This window comes from Bufo gargarizans, chromosome 1, assembly GCF_014858855.1.
Source record: "Bufo gargarizans isolate SCDJY-AF-19 chromosome 1, ASM1485885v1, whole genome shotgun sequence".
NCBI lineage: Eukaryota > Metazoa > Chordata > Amphibia > Anura > Bufonidae > Bufo > Bufo gargarizans.
Window position 1 is genome coordinate 592373142 of NC_058080.1, and position 14442 is coordinate 592387583.

Genomic DNA, 14442 nt, shown 5'->3' on the forward strand with positions numbered 1-14442 from the left:
ATCCTGTCCGTCAAAAAAATAAGACCTGTCCTATTTTTTTGACGGACAACGGTTCACGGACCCATTCAAGTCAATGGGTCCGTGAAAGAACACGGATGCACACAAGATTGGCATCCGTGTCCGTGATCCGTGGCCGTAGGTTACTTTCATACAGACGGATCTTCGGAAAAGCATAAAAGCTTTTTCAGAGCTGAGTTTTCACTTCGTGAAAACTCAGATCCGACAGTATATTCTAACACAGAGGCGTTCCCGTAGTGATGGGGACACTTCTAGTTAGAATATACAACGAACTGTGTACATGACTGCCCCCTGCTGCCTGGCAGCACCCAATCTCTTACAGGGGGCTGTGATCCGTACAATTAACCCCTCAGGTGCTGCACCTGAAGGGGTTAATTGTGCGTATCATAGCCCCCTGTAAGAGAGCAGCAGGGGGCAGACCCCCTCCCTCCCCAGTTTAAATTTCATTGGTGGCCAGTGCGGCCCCCCCTCCCTCCCTCTATTGTAATAATAACATTGGTAGCACAGTGTGCGCCCCCCCCCCTTCCTCCCTCTATTGTATTAATACGTTGGTGGCACAGTGTGCGGCCTCCCCCGGCCCCCCCTCCCTCCCTTTATTGCATTAATAACATTGGTGGCAGTGTGCGACCTCCCCCGGCCCCCCCTCCCTCCCTCTATTGCATTAATAACATTGGTGGCAGTGTGCGGCCTCCCCCGGCCCCCCCTCCCTCCCTCTATTGCATTTATAACATTGGTGGCAGTGTGCGGCCTCCCCTCTACACCCCCCCCCCCCCGATCATTGGTGGCAGCGGAGTTCCGATCGGAGTCCCAGTTTAATCGCTGGGGCTCCAATCGGTACCCATGGCAACCAGGACGCTGCTGCAATCCTGGTTGCCATGGTTACTTAGCGATAGTGGAAGCATCATACTTACCTGCTGGCTGCTGCGATGTCTGTGTCCGGCCGGGAGCTCCTCCTACTGGTAAGTGACAGCAATGCGCCGCACAGACCTGTCACTTACCAGTAGGAGGAGCTCCCGGCCGGACACAGACATCGCAGCAGCCAGCAGGTAAGTATGATGCTTCTACTATTGCTAAGTAACCATGGCAACCCGGACTGCAGTAGCGTCCTGGTTGCCATGGTTACCGATCGGAGCCCCAGCGATTAAACTGGGACTCCGATCGGAACTCCGCTGCCACCAATGATGGGGGGTGGGGGGGGTGGGGAGAGGGGAGGCCGCACACTGCCACCAATGTTATTAATGCAATAGAGGGAGGGAGGGGGGACAGGGGGGGGGGGCGCACACTGTGCCACCAATGTTATTATTACAATAGAGGGAGGAGGGGGGGCCACACTGGCCACCAATGAAATTTAAACTGGGGAGGGAGGGGGGTCTGCAGCACCTGAGGGGTTAATTGTACGGATCACAGCCCCCTGTAAGAGATCGGGTGCTGCCAGGCAGCAGGGGGCAGTCATGTACACAGTTTGTAGTATATTCTAACTAGAAGCGTCCCCATCACCATGGGAACGCCTCTGTAGTAGAATATACTGTCGGATATGAGTTTTCACGATGTAACTCATTTCCGACAGTATATTCTAACATAGAGGCGTTCCCATGGTGATGGGGACGCTTCAAGTTAAAATATACCATTGGATTGGAGAAAACTCTGATCCAATGGTATAAAAGAGACTCCAGACTTTACATTGAAAGTCAATGGGGACGGATCCGTTTGCATTTGCACCATATTGTGTCAACGTCAAACGGATCCGTCCCCATTGACTTGCATTGTAATTCAGGACAGATCCGTTTGGCTCCGCACGGCCAGGCGGACACCAAAACGACTTTTTTTTCATGTCTGTGGATCCTCCGAAAATCAAGGAAGACCCACGGATGAAAAAACTGTCACGGATCACGGACCTACGGACCCAGTTTTTGCAGACCGTAAAAAAAAAAGTTGTGTGCATTCGTATTTTTGGCCTTTACCTGTAATCTGGAAACTATGAGAATGCTACTGCTTGCTTTAATAGAATGTTACCACATGCCTCATTCGTTTCGTGTGACCTTTTTATGACTATTTTAGTCTATATTATGTCCAGATCATAGGTTCTCATCAGGTGGTACATGCTACGTCTTAGGCTCCATTCACACATCCGCAATTCCGCTCCGATGTGCGACCCGGATCTAGAATTCGGACCTGCACTTCTGGGTCCGCAATTCTGATCCCGAAAAAAATAGAACATGTCCTATTCTTGTCCGCAATAGCGGACAAGAATAGGCATATTCTATTAGTGCCGGCAATGTGCGGTCCGCAAAATGCGGAACGCACATTGCCGCTGTCCGTGTTTTGTGGATCCGCAAAACACACACGGATGTGTGAATGGACCCTTATGAGGGTATTCTAACCGTGCATATGCAGTGCTCAGCACAGTGTTTGACCTTAGTTTTTGAGGTTGTTTCATGTATTTTTTGTTATGGATACTTTGTTTAGAAACATTAAAGAGGTTGTACACATTTGGGAGGGTTCAAACCTGCGAAGGTAAGCATACTAACTACTTTGGGACCCTGGCTCCTGCGTTCTCCAGCCTCCGCTGGGGTTCCTGTATGTAAACTTCTGTTTTGACGGCACTGCAACCAATCCCTGGCCCCAGTGGTGACCTGCTCCCCTTGTTTCATGACAAATGGTCACATCGCGCAAGGGCCAGAGATTGACCACAGTGGCGTTAAAATGAAAGGGACTCGAGCAGAGCAGCGAAGAGCACAGGAGCCACAAGCAGGTAAAGTGTGGTTTCCTTCATAGATCTGCCCAGGAGTGGGAAGGGGGGGGCGGGTGCCAAAAAAAAACATCCCAAAGGTGCACAATGCCTTTAAGTATAACTGATCTGGGTGATCTCACCATGTGCAGCAGTCTCACTCTTCCTTTTCATCATAGGTCAATTTCAATGAGCCGCTCTCCATGCTGCAGAGACTTACTGAAGACTTGGAATACCACGAGCTGCTGGACAAGGCAGTCAAATGTGACAACTCTATAGAACAGATGTGCTTTGTTGCAGCCTTCTCTGTGTCTTCCTATTCCACCACAGTCCACCGGACAGCAAAACCATTCAATCCTTTATTAGGAGAAACATTTGAACTTGACCGATTAGAAGATTTAGGGTTCCGGTCGATATGTGAACAGGTGAGTAGGTTGAAGACGAACAGAGCATATTGTAAGAGATCACTCTCTCACAGTGGGGTCGGCAATGACAGACTTCTCTCAGACAGTGGGGGTTCAAAGTCTACAGGGTGCTATATTTTGTCTCTTCAGCAGTACAGATGATCACCCAGTTAACGTTACAATACCTTGGGGGCACATGGTCCAAGAGTCCTCCCGACTCTGACTGTGCAACACCTCTTTCCTCTGCATCGCTGGGCCCCCCAAAACTCGTGGCTCCCCAACCCTCCTGGCTGGGACCACACGGAGCCTCTGCAGGCTTCCTTTTCAATTCCTCTCTCTGTCTGACACAGAGGGTTGTTTTATCCCTCATTAATTATCACAGACCGCCGCACCTGCAATCACCTCAGGTTAAGGCCTCATGCACACGACCGTTGTGTGCATCCGTGGCCGTTGTGCCGTTTTCAGTTTTTTTTCGCGGGCCTATTGACTTTCAATGGGTCCGTGGAAAAATCGGAAAATGCACCGTTTTGCAGCCGAGACCATGATCCGTCTATCCTGTCCGTCAAAAAAATATGACCTGTCCTATTTTTTTGACGGACAACGGTTCACGGACCCATTCAAGTCAATGGGTCCCTGAAAGAACACGGATGCACACAAGATTGGCATCCGTGTCCGTGATCCGTGGCCGTAGGTTACTTTCATACAGACGGATCCGAAGATCCGTCTGCATAAAAGCTTTTTCATAGCTGAGTTTTCACTTCGTGAAAACTCAGATCCGACAGTATATTCTAACACAGAGGCGTTCCCATGGTGATGGGGACGCTTCTAGTTAGAATATACAACGAACTGTGTACATGACTGCCCCCTGCTGCCTGGCAGCACCCGATCTCTTACAGGGGGCCGTGATCCGTATAATTAACCCCTCAGGTGCTGCACCTGAAGGGGTTAATTGTGCTATCATAGCCCCCTGTAAGAGATCTGGGGCTGCCAGGCAGCAGGGGGCAGACCCCCCTCCCTCCCCAGTTTAAATTTCATTGGTGGCCAGTGCGCCCCCCCTCCCTCCCTCTATTGTAATGATAACATTGGTGGCACAGTGTGCGGCCCCCCCTCCCTCCCTCTATTGCATTAACATTGGTAGCAGTGTGCGCCCCCCCCCTCCTCTCTCTATTGTTTTAATACATTGGTGGCAGTGTGCGCCCCCCCCCCTTCCTCCCTCTATTGTTTTAATACATTGGTGGCAGGGTGCGTGGACTGTGAGGTTCCACTGCCAAACCTACCTCTCAGTCCAAATAAAATCCAGCCCATACAACTAAACAAAACAGCTCCAGCAACTATGTTTGCTAAAGCAACACCATTTCTGGACTTCATTTACCTCATCCAGCTGAGTTATCTGAGTGGGATATACACACCCTCCCCAGTTATTCCGTACACATTACCACAACATGGACAGGAGTTCTGAAGCGCTTCATGTTTAGACCATAGCTGGTGCCAATCACAAAGAGTATGTCTACGGGAATCAGACAGATCTATGGCATTTGACAATTATGCAGAATTTTAGTTCTAGAATTGTACATTTTGCAAAATGCTCGTGAAATGTGCTTTTGGACTCGTTAGCATGCCAATGCACACATTTCGATCTAATGAGACCAATACCTTTCTTGACTGATGTATATGAATGGCCATTACTGTCTAACCCATCAGTACACTGATCTGACGTCTGCCAATATCACTTTCATTGTAGTGTGTGAACAGCATCTGAAATAGCTGGTATTAGGTTACCTGCACACATTGCGGGCTTATGAATTTCCATGCGGTTTTGGTACAATTCCATGCCAAAAACCACATGTTATTTGCATTTTTTGGTGTGGATTTGATGCAGTTTTGATGCAGACTCTTGCATTGAAAAGAGCACATGAGATTCGTCTAATCTCGTACACTTTACTGGTACCGTATTAGGCCTCATGTACACAACAGTATTTTTTAGCAGTCCGGAAAACGGGGTTCCGTTGTTCCGTGATCCGTTTTTGTTTCTGTGTGTCTTCCTTTATTTTTGGAGGACCACCAGACATAAAGGAAAGTTAAAAAAAAAGTCTAAGACAGGTTTTCCATGCAAATAATAGGAAAAAAGCAGACGCGGATGACAATCTTGTGTGCCTCTGCGTTTTTTAGCGGTCCCATTGACTTGAATGGGTTCGCAAACCGTTTTCCGCGAAAATAATAGGACAGGTTATATTTTTTGGACGGACTGGAACCACAGATCCCGGACGCGGATGGCAAGCGGTGCATCAGCCGAGTTTTCAACGGACCCATTGAAAATCAATGGGTCCGCAGAAAATCACGAAAAACGGCACAACGGACACGGAATAAAACAACGGTCGTGTGCATGAGGCCTTACACTGTGGTTTTTCCGCACGAGAATCTGCATTGAAATACTGTGTGTAATTCACACGGAGTGCAGGTAGCCTTGGGAGTAATATATGGTTACGGCCACCTTTCATAAATTTTCTGCAGCCGCATTGTGTCTGGAAAATCTGCAAAGTGGATGAGATTTTAAAAAATGTCAGCTCCGCACAGTGGAAAGTGCACTGAAATATACACGGATTTTGGTTTTAAATCCACAGCATATCGATTTATGCTGCAGCAGATTTTACCCTTTGCACTGCAGCAAATCCACAGCAAAAGCGACACATTTTGGTGCGGATTACGTCACTGTGGATTTTGAGCAGAGACCGTACCGTATGCTGCAGGTTTTCCTGAGAGCAAGAATTGGATCTTCCCTAATAATATATCTATGTGACAACACTAGAGCTGATTAGAAAGAAATCTGTGTATGACAACCTGGTTAGTTAGTAATGTACAGTATGGTATAATATAGTATTACTCACAAGCCTGAGAGGAACTTTAAAAGAAACGCTGTCAATGATTAATGAGCCAGCATAGGGTTAAATTCAGGCTCTGTACACTTAGTGCACCCCTCGGTAGCTACCAAAGGGCAAGTGTCCATGTGCTAGTCAGGCCCTGCACAGGCACATGTAAAAGACTGTGAGTAACGGGGACCTCCTGTATTGAGGTCCCTGTATTAGTGCCCCTCCTGAGTGCGCGCTCAACGCGTTTCTATGTGACTGTTTCGTCACATTTCATCAGGAGCACCGCAGTTATAAGGAGCAGGAGTAAGATCCCTATGGCATGCATGCCATTGGCCTAAAGCAGCGTGCAGATGGCGCACTCAGGAGGGGCACATTGGCAATTATCACTGCACACAGAGGTCGGTTGTAGCCCCTCACATAATTCTGAGGGTTGCTACACTTCGGCAGTGATTTATTTTTAATAGGGTGGTGTGAATATGTGGGGTTATCTGGTGAATACTCTCCCACCACATCACCCCCCACAACCAGTATATTCTCAGGAGTGGGGTTAGGTCTGACAATCGATATAGACCTCTCACTGCTGATTGAGACCCTGTCGCCTGATTTGTAGTTGCACTGTATGGGCTCTGGCCCTAGTCTTTTATTACACCTATTACTAAATAAAAAGATTGGCAAATGTTTCTTTTAACGTTGCTCTCAGGCTTGTGAGTAATTACGATATAGGGACATATTTACTATATTTTGGTTTCAAGTTGCGTATAGTATAGTATTACTAATGCAGTATAGTATTGTTTTTTTTGTTTTTTTTTTATATACAATGACATTTGCTTTTTGCTGTACACCCCTACATTGTCCCTCCATTCTCTCTGAACTTTATCCAACGCTACATTCTTTATTTCATCCCAATCAATGATACCAGGTTAGTCTTGCATCCTCGGCTCCATTGAGCCTGCAGATGAAAATAAGATAAGTTTAACCATCCTAAACTTCCATTACCATGCAGACGGGCTTCGCTGTTTAAAACCATGATCGCTGATTTGGAAAGTTGAAATCCTAGACACCGTCATTTCTTCCCTGGAAAGCCTTTAGAGAACTAATTTAGTGCTACAATCTACCTTCCGCCTCTGCAGTGACAGCTCAACCTATTTTATCCAACCTATGGGGAATTACACAGATTGCCTTTGCTTCGGAGATTTATACCAGACACAGAAATTGAAAAATTAACCCCTTAAGGAATCAGCCCTATTTCACCTTAAAGACCCGCCTATTTTTTGCAAATCTGACCAATGTCACTTTAAGTGGTGATAACTTTAAAACGCTTTGACTTATCTAGGCCATTCTTAGATAGTTTTTTCGTCACATATTGTACTTCAAGACACTGGTAAAATGAAGTAAAAAATAATACTTTTTATTTATAAAAAAATACCAAATTTACAAAAAGTTTGTAAAAAAATTGCAAATTTCCAAGTTTCAATTTCTCTACTTGTATAATACATAGTAATACCTCCAAAAATAGTTATTACTTTACATTTCCCATATGTCTACTTCATGTTTGGATCATTTTGGGAATGATATTTTATTATTTGGGGATGTTACAAGGCTTAGAAGTTTAGAAACAAATCTTGAAATTTTTCCGAAATTTTCAAAAACCCAATTTTTAGGGACCAGTTCAGGTCTGAAGTCACTTTGCGAGGCTTACATAATAGAAACAACCCAAAATTAACCCCATTCTATAAACTACACCCTCAAGGTATTCAAAACTGATTTTACAAACTTTGTTAACCCTTTAGGTGTTCCACAAGAATTATTGGAAAATAGAGATACAATTTTAAAATGTCACTTTTTTGGCAGATTTTCCATTTTAATATTATTTTTCCAGTTACAAAGCAAGGGTTAACAGCCAAACCAAACTCAATATTTATGGCCCAGATTCTGTAGTTTACATAAACACCCCATATGTGGTCGTAAACCGCTGTACGGGCACACGGCAGGGCGCAGAAGGAAAGGAATGCTATACGGTTTTTGGAAGGTAGGTTTTGCTGTACTGTTTTTTTTTACACCATGTCCCATTTTAAGCCCCCCTGATGCACCCCCAGAGTAGAAACTCCATAAAAGTGACCCCATCTAAGAAACTACACCCCACAAGATATTCAAAACAGATTTTACAAACGTCGTTAACCCATTAGGTGTTCCACAAGAATTAATGGAAAATAGAGATACAATTTCAAAATTTCACTTTTTGGGCAGATTTTCAATTTTTATAATTTTTTTCCAGTTACAAAGCAAGGGTTAACAGCCAAACCAAACTTTATATTTATGGCCCAAATTCTGTAGTTTACAGAAACACCCCATATGTGGTCGTAAACCGCTGTACGGGCACACGGCAGGGCGCAGAAGGAAAGGAATGCCATACGGTTTTTGGAAGGCAGGTTTTGCTGGACTGTTTTTTTTGACACCATGTCCCATTTGAAGCCCCCCTGATGCACTCCTAGAGTAGAAACTCCAAAAAAGTGGCCCTATTTTAGAAACTATGGGATAGGGTGGCAGTATTGTTGGTACTAGTTTGGGGTACAGATGATTTTTGGTTGCTCTATATTACACTTTTTGTGAGGCAAGATAACAAGAAATAGCACCGTTTTTATTTTTTGTTATTTACAACATTCATCTGACAGGTTAGATCATGTGATATTTTTATAGACCAGGTTGTCACGGATGCGGCGATACCCAATATGTATACTTTTTTTTATTTATGTAAGTTTTACACAATGTTTTAGTGTTTCCATAGTCTGAGAGCCATAATTTTTTCAATTTTGGGGCGATTACCTTGGGTAGGGTATGATTTTTGCAGGATGAGATGACGGGTTTTTGGGCACTATTTTGGGGTGCGTGTGACTTTTTGATCGCTTGCTATCACACTTTTTTATTTTAAATTTTTTACGGTGTTCATCTGAGGGGTTAGGTCATACCTAATATTCGGTCGATACGGACGCGGCGATACCTAATATGTATACTTTTTTTCTATTTATGTAAGTTTTACACAATGATTTCATTTTTGAAGCAAAAAAAATCAGGTTTTAGTGTTTCCATAGTCTGAGAGCCATAATTTTTTCAGTTTTTGGGCAATTACCTTGGGTAGGGTATGTTTTTTGCGGGATGAGATGACGGTTTTATTGGCACTATTTTGGGGTGCGTGTGACTTTTTGATCGCTTGCTATTGCACTTTTTGTGATGTAATGTGACAAAAATTGTTTATTTAGCACAGTTTTTATTTTTTACGGTGTTCATCTGAGGGGTTAGGTCATGTTATAACAGCTTTTTTAAAACAAAAAAAATGATGTTTTAGTGTCTCCATATTCTGAGCCATAGTTTTTTTTATTTTTTTGGGCGATTGTCTCAGGTAGGGGCTCATTTTTTGCGGGATGAGGTGACAGTTAGATTGGTACTATCTTGGTGGGCAAACGCCTTTTTGATCGCTTGCTGTTGTACTTTTTGCGATGTAAGGTGACAAAAAAAATGGTTTATTTAGCACAGTTTTTATTTTTTATTTTTTACGGTGTTCATCTCAGGGGTTAGGTCATGTGATATTTTTATAGAGTCGGTCGATACAGACGCGGCGATACCTAATATGTATACTTATCCCCCCCCCCCCTATTTTGTACCAATTTTTTTTTACTTTATTTGGGGAAAATGAAGTTTTTGTTTATTTTTACTTTAAACTTTATTTTTTCAACTTTTTTTCACTTTATTTTTTGTCCTACTTTGGGACTTGAACTTTTGGAGGTCTAATCCTTTACAAGGCACTCCAATACTTCTGTATTGGAATGCATTGACTGTATGAGTAATACTGTGTGTATTACTCATACAGCTTCCGACCTGTGAGATCCAGGGGGCTGGGTCTCACAGGCTCGTCACCGGAAGGCAGCGCGATGCCTTCCATGCCATCGGGTCCCCCCTACAACCGCATGGGGACCCGATGGCACGCCCAATCACCGCCGCAAGCACAGGTAAAAGCCGCAAACCGCAGGTCTGAATTGAATCGCCGCCACGGGGGGGGGGGGATCTCCCCGCGCATTTAGCCAAGGTGCCTGCTCAATGATTTGAGCAGGCTCCGTGTTCAGATCACAGCCCGCCGGGCGGCGGTGATTGGAACAACACATGACGTACCGGTACATCATGAGTCCTTAAGGACTCGGGAAACAGGATGTACCGGTACGTCCTAAGTCCTTAAGGGGTTAAAGTATTGCACTTGTCAATAAGATTAATATTTAGTGGGTGTAGACCACAGGTATACGCCTGCCGCTCCATGCTTCATTTAGAGTTTTGGGTGACTGAAAAAAAAACTGTCGCCTAAAACACTATATATAAATTACACAGTTCAAAAAAGTAGATGGGAAAAATAGAACATTAAAGGGGTTATCCCATGAGTAATGTATAAAAAATGAAAATCAGACATCATATAGTGCATGACAGTCTCTTTCTAACAAAGCTAGAACCAGCCCTGTACCTCACATGGATCCAGAGATCTGCCCAATCATTGCTCCAATAGCTCTACTAGATTTATTTCAAGCTGGCAGCTTAGTGGGTGTGCACTTTCTCAGGGTGTGTGTCCTTTCTGCTGCAGCTGGTGGTAGTTGAAGGATGGAACTGAGCATGTGCATCCATCTCATTCAGCTGGACTTAGATTTTAGAAAAAGGGCAAACAGCAGGTGGCACTATACAGATAGATTTCAGTGAATAACTTATTGGCTATGTTAAGTTTTTAATGACATGCAATTACAAGAGTATTCAGATCCAGGTGCTGGTTTGAAAAATGTAGTATATTCTTCCTGGAACAACCCCTTTAAGGCAAAGCTGTCCTGGATGAAGTGGCTGAGATTAGCAGCTGTATGTCAGTCAAAGACCAGCATGTGGTACAGCAGTCACGGCAGACATTATATCCCCTGCACTGCCGGAGGATGCGTCTAATTTATGACAAGCCATAGACCTCACCATAGCCATAGACATCATAAATGACCTGTGGCCATCAATTTCAGATCGGCAAGGGTCTGACTTCCAGCACAGCCACAGATCAGCTGTTTGAAAAGGAGGCATTCACCTGGTTCCATTCAGGTGAATGTGCAAGTGAGGAGATGCGCAGTGTAATCTTGAAGAGGAAGTAGTGGTCGCACGAGAGCACTCCTCTTCATACAGCTGATCAGCGGGGGTGCCGGGAGTCAGAAACCTGCCACTCTGATATTGATGACTCAGCCCCTTTGAAGAGGAGCTATCACCTCTCCTGACATGTCTGTTTTAGTAGCTACTTGAATAGGTGAGAATATGGTGATGAAAAAGATAAAAATATTTTTTCAAAAGTATTAAAACGCAAGAAAAAGTATACATATGTGGTATTACTGTAATCGTATTGATTAGTGAACGTCGTAAAAACAAAACCCATAAAACTGGTGGAATTGCGTTTTTGAAATTTTTTTCAGCTTCCCACTACATTCTTTTCAATACGTAATGGTGCCATTAGAAAGTACAATTTGTTCTTCAAAAAACAAGTCTTGATTCGGCTATGTGAACGAAAAAAAAAAAAAGTTCTAGCTCCGGGAAGATAACAGCAAGGAAGATAGACTGATATGCAACCGAAACTTGGGACTGCCTTTAAAAGGAAATGTCTCATCACAATGTGCCATAAAAAATAAAATTGGTATGTTGTTTTTTTTCAAGCAGGAGTAAAAAAAAAAAAATGTGGATGTCTATGCAACAAAAAATGCTGAAAATAAGCCAGAAATACCATAGTCACAGCATGCTGCAATTTACAAAAAATGCATTATGCAAGTGAAGAAAAGACAAAAAAAATGCTTCTTTGTACTGCATTTCATAATTCCTAGACCTAGACTTACAGCTAACATCTGAAGGCCAAAAACACCAATTGGAAGAAAAAAAACACCAAAAGAAATAGTCTGAAAACAACCTAAGTCCCTCAATACTAATTTTGCCTGGGTTTTTTAACCATGAAAAAGCATCATAAGAACTACTTTAAAATGTGGCTTTTATAGTGTTTTAGTGGCAGTTTCTTTGTAAACAGTTGTGTCAACACATTTTATTGGGCCTTGTATTCTCTACAGAGAAAAATATGTGTATCCGAGGCATTGTACAGTATCGGAAAAGTAGATGAGATGCTGCAGATCTTCACCGCAGATTTCACCCTTTCTAATGGAGAGGGTGATATCCACAGCTAGAGCAGTGGACTTTTTTTTTTGCTGTATTTTCCGTGGACATGAGTGCAAAGTTACTTTTGTCACAGTTGTTTTATGTAGCTGTTTGGAGGGCACTTGTGGTAGGATACATTCATGAGTCATTTTGAGTAGAAGAGCTGTGTAATTTGATGTGAAATATGTATAATTTGAGTAGTTACGCAAAAGAAATAGATTTGTTTGGCCTGTGTGATCTTCAGATCTTCACTATAATGTAGATTTAAAGGGGTTGTCTCACCTCAGACAATGCCTGATATCTTTAGCACGGAGCCTACAAAGGGAAGGTATCAGACATTGGGGGCATATCCTAGCAATATGCCCCCAATATCTGAGGGGAGACAGCCCCTTTAACTTCTAAACTTTAAGGAAATGTTCTTGATTATTATTATTTTCATGTTTTTGCCATCAGGTCAGTCATCACCCTCCAGCTGCTGCTCATCATGTACACTCCAAGAATGGATGGAGCCTGTGGCAGGAAATCACCATTGCCAGTAAATTCAGGGGCAAATACCTCTCTATTATGCCATTAGGTAAGGGTGAAAGAGTAGAGGTGAAACATTTTAAACATCTCCACATAGGTTAAAGTGCACTTAAACTTTTATTTTATTTTTACTAATTCAATAGTCTAGGTGAAAATAGTGAACTCTTTAATTTAGTTTATAAAAGTGCTTGTTTCTACACTAATTACCTCCCCCTTGCTGTTTACTGTCTTTGAACTGACTATCAGATCTGACTTCCTACAGTAGAATCAATAAATGTTACAGTACCATACCACGGGCAGCAGCATTGTCACCTCCCCCCCCCCCCCCCTCTTCCTTTCTGGCAGCAGTATTGTCCCTCTTTTGACTCATTGCCTACTGGCATTAGCATTGTCCTCCTCTCATTTTATTCACTCCTTATTGCCGGCTGGCGCATGTGCAGTGCGTCCTGTGAGGCCGATTCCAGGGGCTGACATGTGTATCCACGGAATGCGTTCGCTGAGCCATCAGCTCGCGCATGCGCCTGTGGATACACATGTCAGCGCCTGGAATCAACCTCACAGGACGCACTGCACATGCACCAGCCGGCAATGAGGAGTGACTAAATTAGCAGTGGGGCGGTGCTGGGCTCCAGGAGAAGGGGCGCGGCTGGGCACCAACGGCCGGAGGGACAGCCCCTTGGGCACCTTACTCAGGTAATTACCATATTAATAAAAGCGATTTTCTAGACAAAGGACAACACTTAGGGTAGTAATACTAGTATATTTTAATACAAAACTAGCAGACTGATGTGATGATGTTAAAAGCTCTGTCACTAAAATCCAGGTGACAGAATCCCTTTAAACATTTTACCTGCGCCTCAGCCACTATGTGGGAATGTACCCTTACACAAATGATACTACAAGTGTCCATATTATGATTTTATTTGGTAGGCTGCTTTCACACTAGCATTTCGGCTTTCCATTTCTGAGATCAGTTTTGCCCTAATGCATTCTGAATGGATAAGCATCCGCTCAGAATGCATCAGTTTGCCTCCGATCAGTCACCATTCCGCTCTGGAGGTGGACACCAAAACGTTGCCTGCAGCGTTTTTCTGTCCGCGATGTGGTGCGGAGCAAGACGGATCCGTCCTGGCACACAATGTAAGTCAATGGGGACGGATCCGTTTTCTCTGACACAATAGAAAACGGTTCCATCCCCCATTGACTTTCAATGATGTTCAAGACCGTCATGGCTGTAGAAGACATAATACAACCGGATCCGTTCATGACGGATGCATGCGGTTGTATTATTGTAACGGAAGCGTTTTTGCAGATCCATGACGGATCCACAAAAAACGCTAATGTGAAAGCAGCCGTACTGATGTCATACAGAACACAGTGTTTATGACACCATGAAAGTGTAATGTGACTAATCCCCTAATCTAGTCAGATCTCTATAAAGTCAGCAGCATCCACTTTCCTCTGACCTACTTCACTATTGAATCATTACTGTGTGTTCATCATAAGATACTTAGTATTGTTTTATCTGGAGGCAGATATGTGGTAAATCAACATACCAATTACTTGAGTGTTTTCTGTCCATATTGTGTATGTCACAGGGGATATACATTTGGAGTTTCTTTCCAGTGGGAACCATTATGTGTGGAAGAAGGTCACCTCCACAGTGCACAACATCATTGTAGGCAAGCTTTGGATAGACCAGGTA

The 14442-nt window shown here is 43.8% G+C and overlaps 1 protein-coding gene across 4 annotated transcripts in view; it reads left to right on the top strand.

The window, feature by feature from the left end:
- The window catches only part of OSBP2 (oxysterol binding protein 2), a 273565-nt gene that overhangs the window by 239297 nt on the left and 19826 nt on the right, over positions 1–14442 (top strand). For all 4 annotated transcript variants that reach the window (XM_044275848.1, XM_044275846.1, XM_044275845.1 and 1 more), the window contains 3 exons: positions 2926–3171; positions 12666–12786; positions 14336–14439. In XM_044275848.1, coding sequence (XP_044131783.1) covers positions 2926–3171; positions 12666–12786; positions 14336–14439 — 471 coding nt within the window. The remainder of the gene's footprint in view (positions 1–2925; positions 3172–12665; positions 12787–14335; positions 14440–14442) is intronic.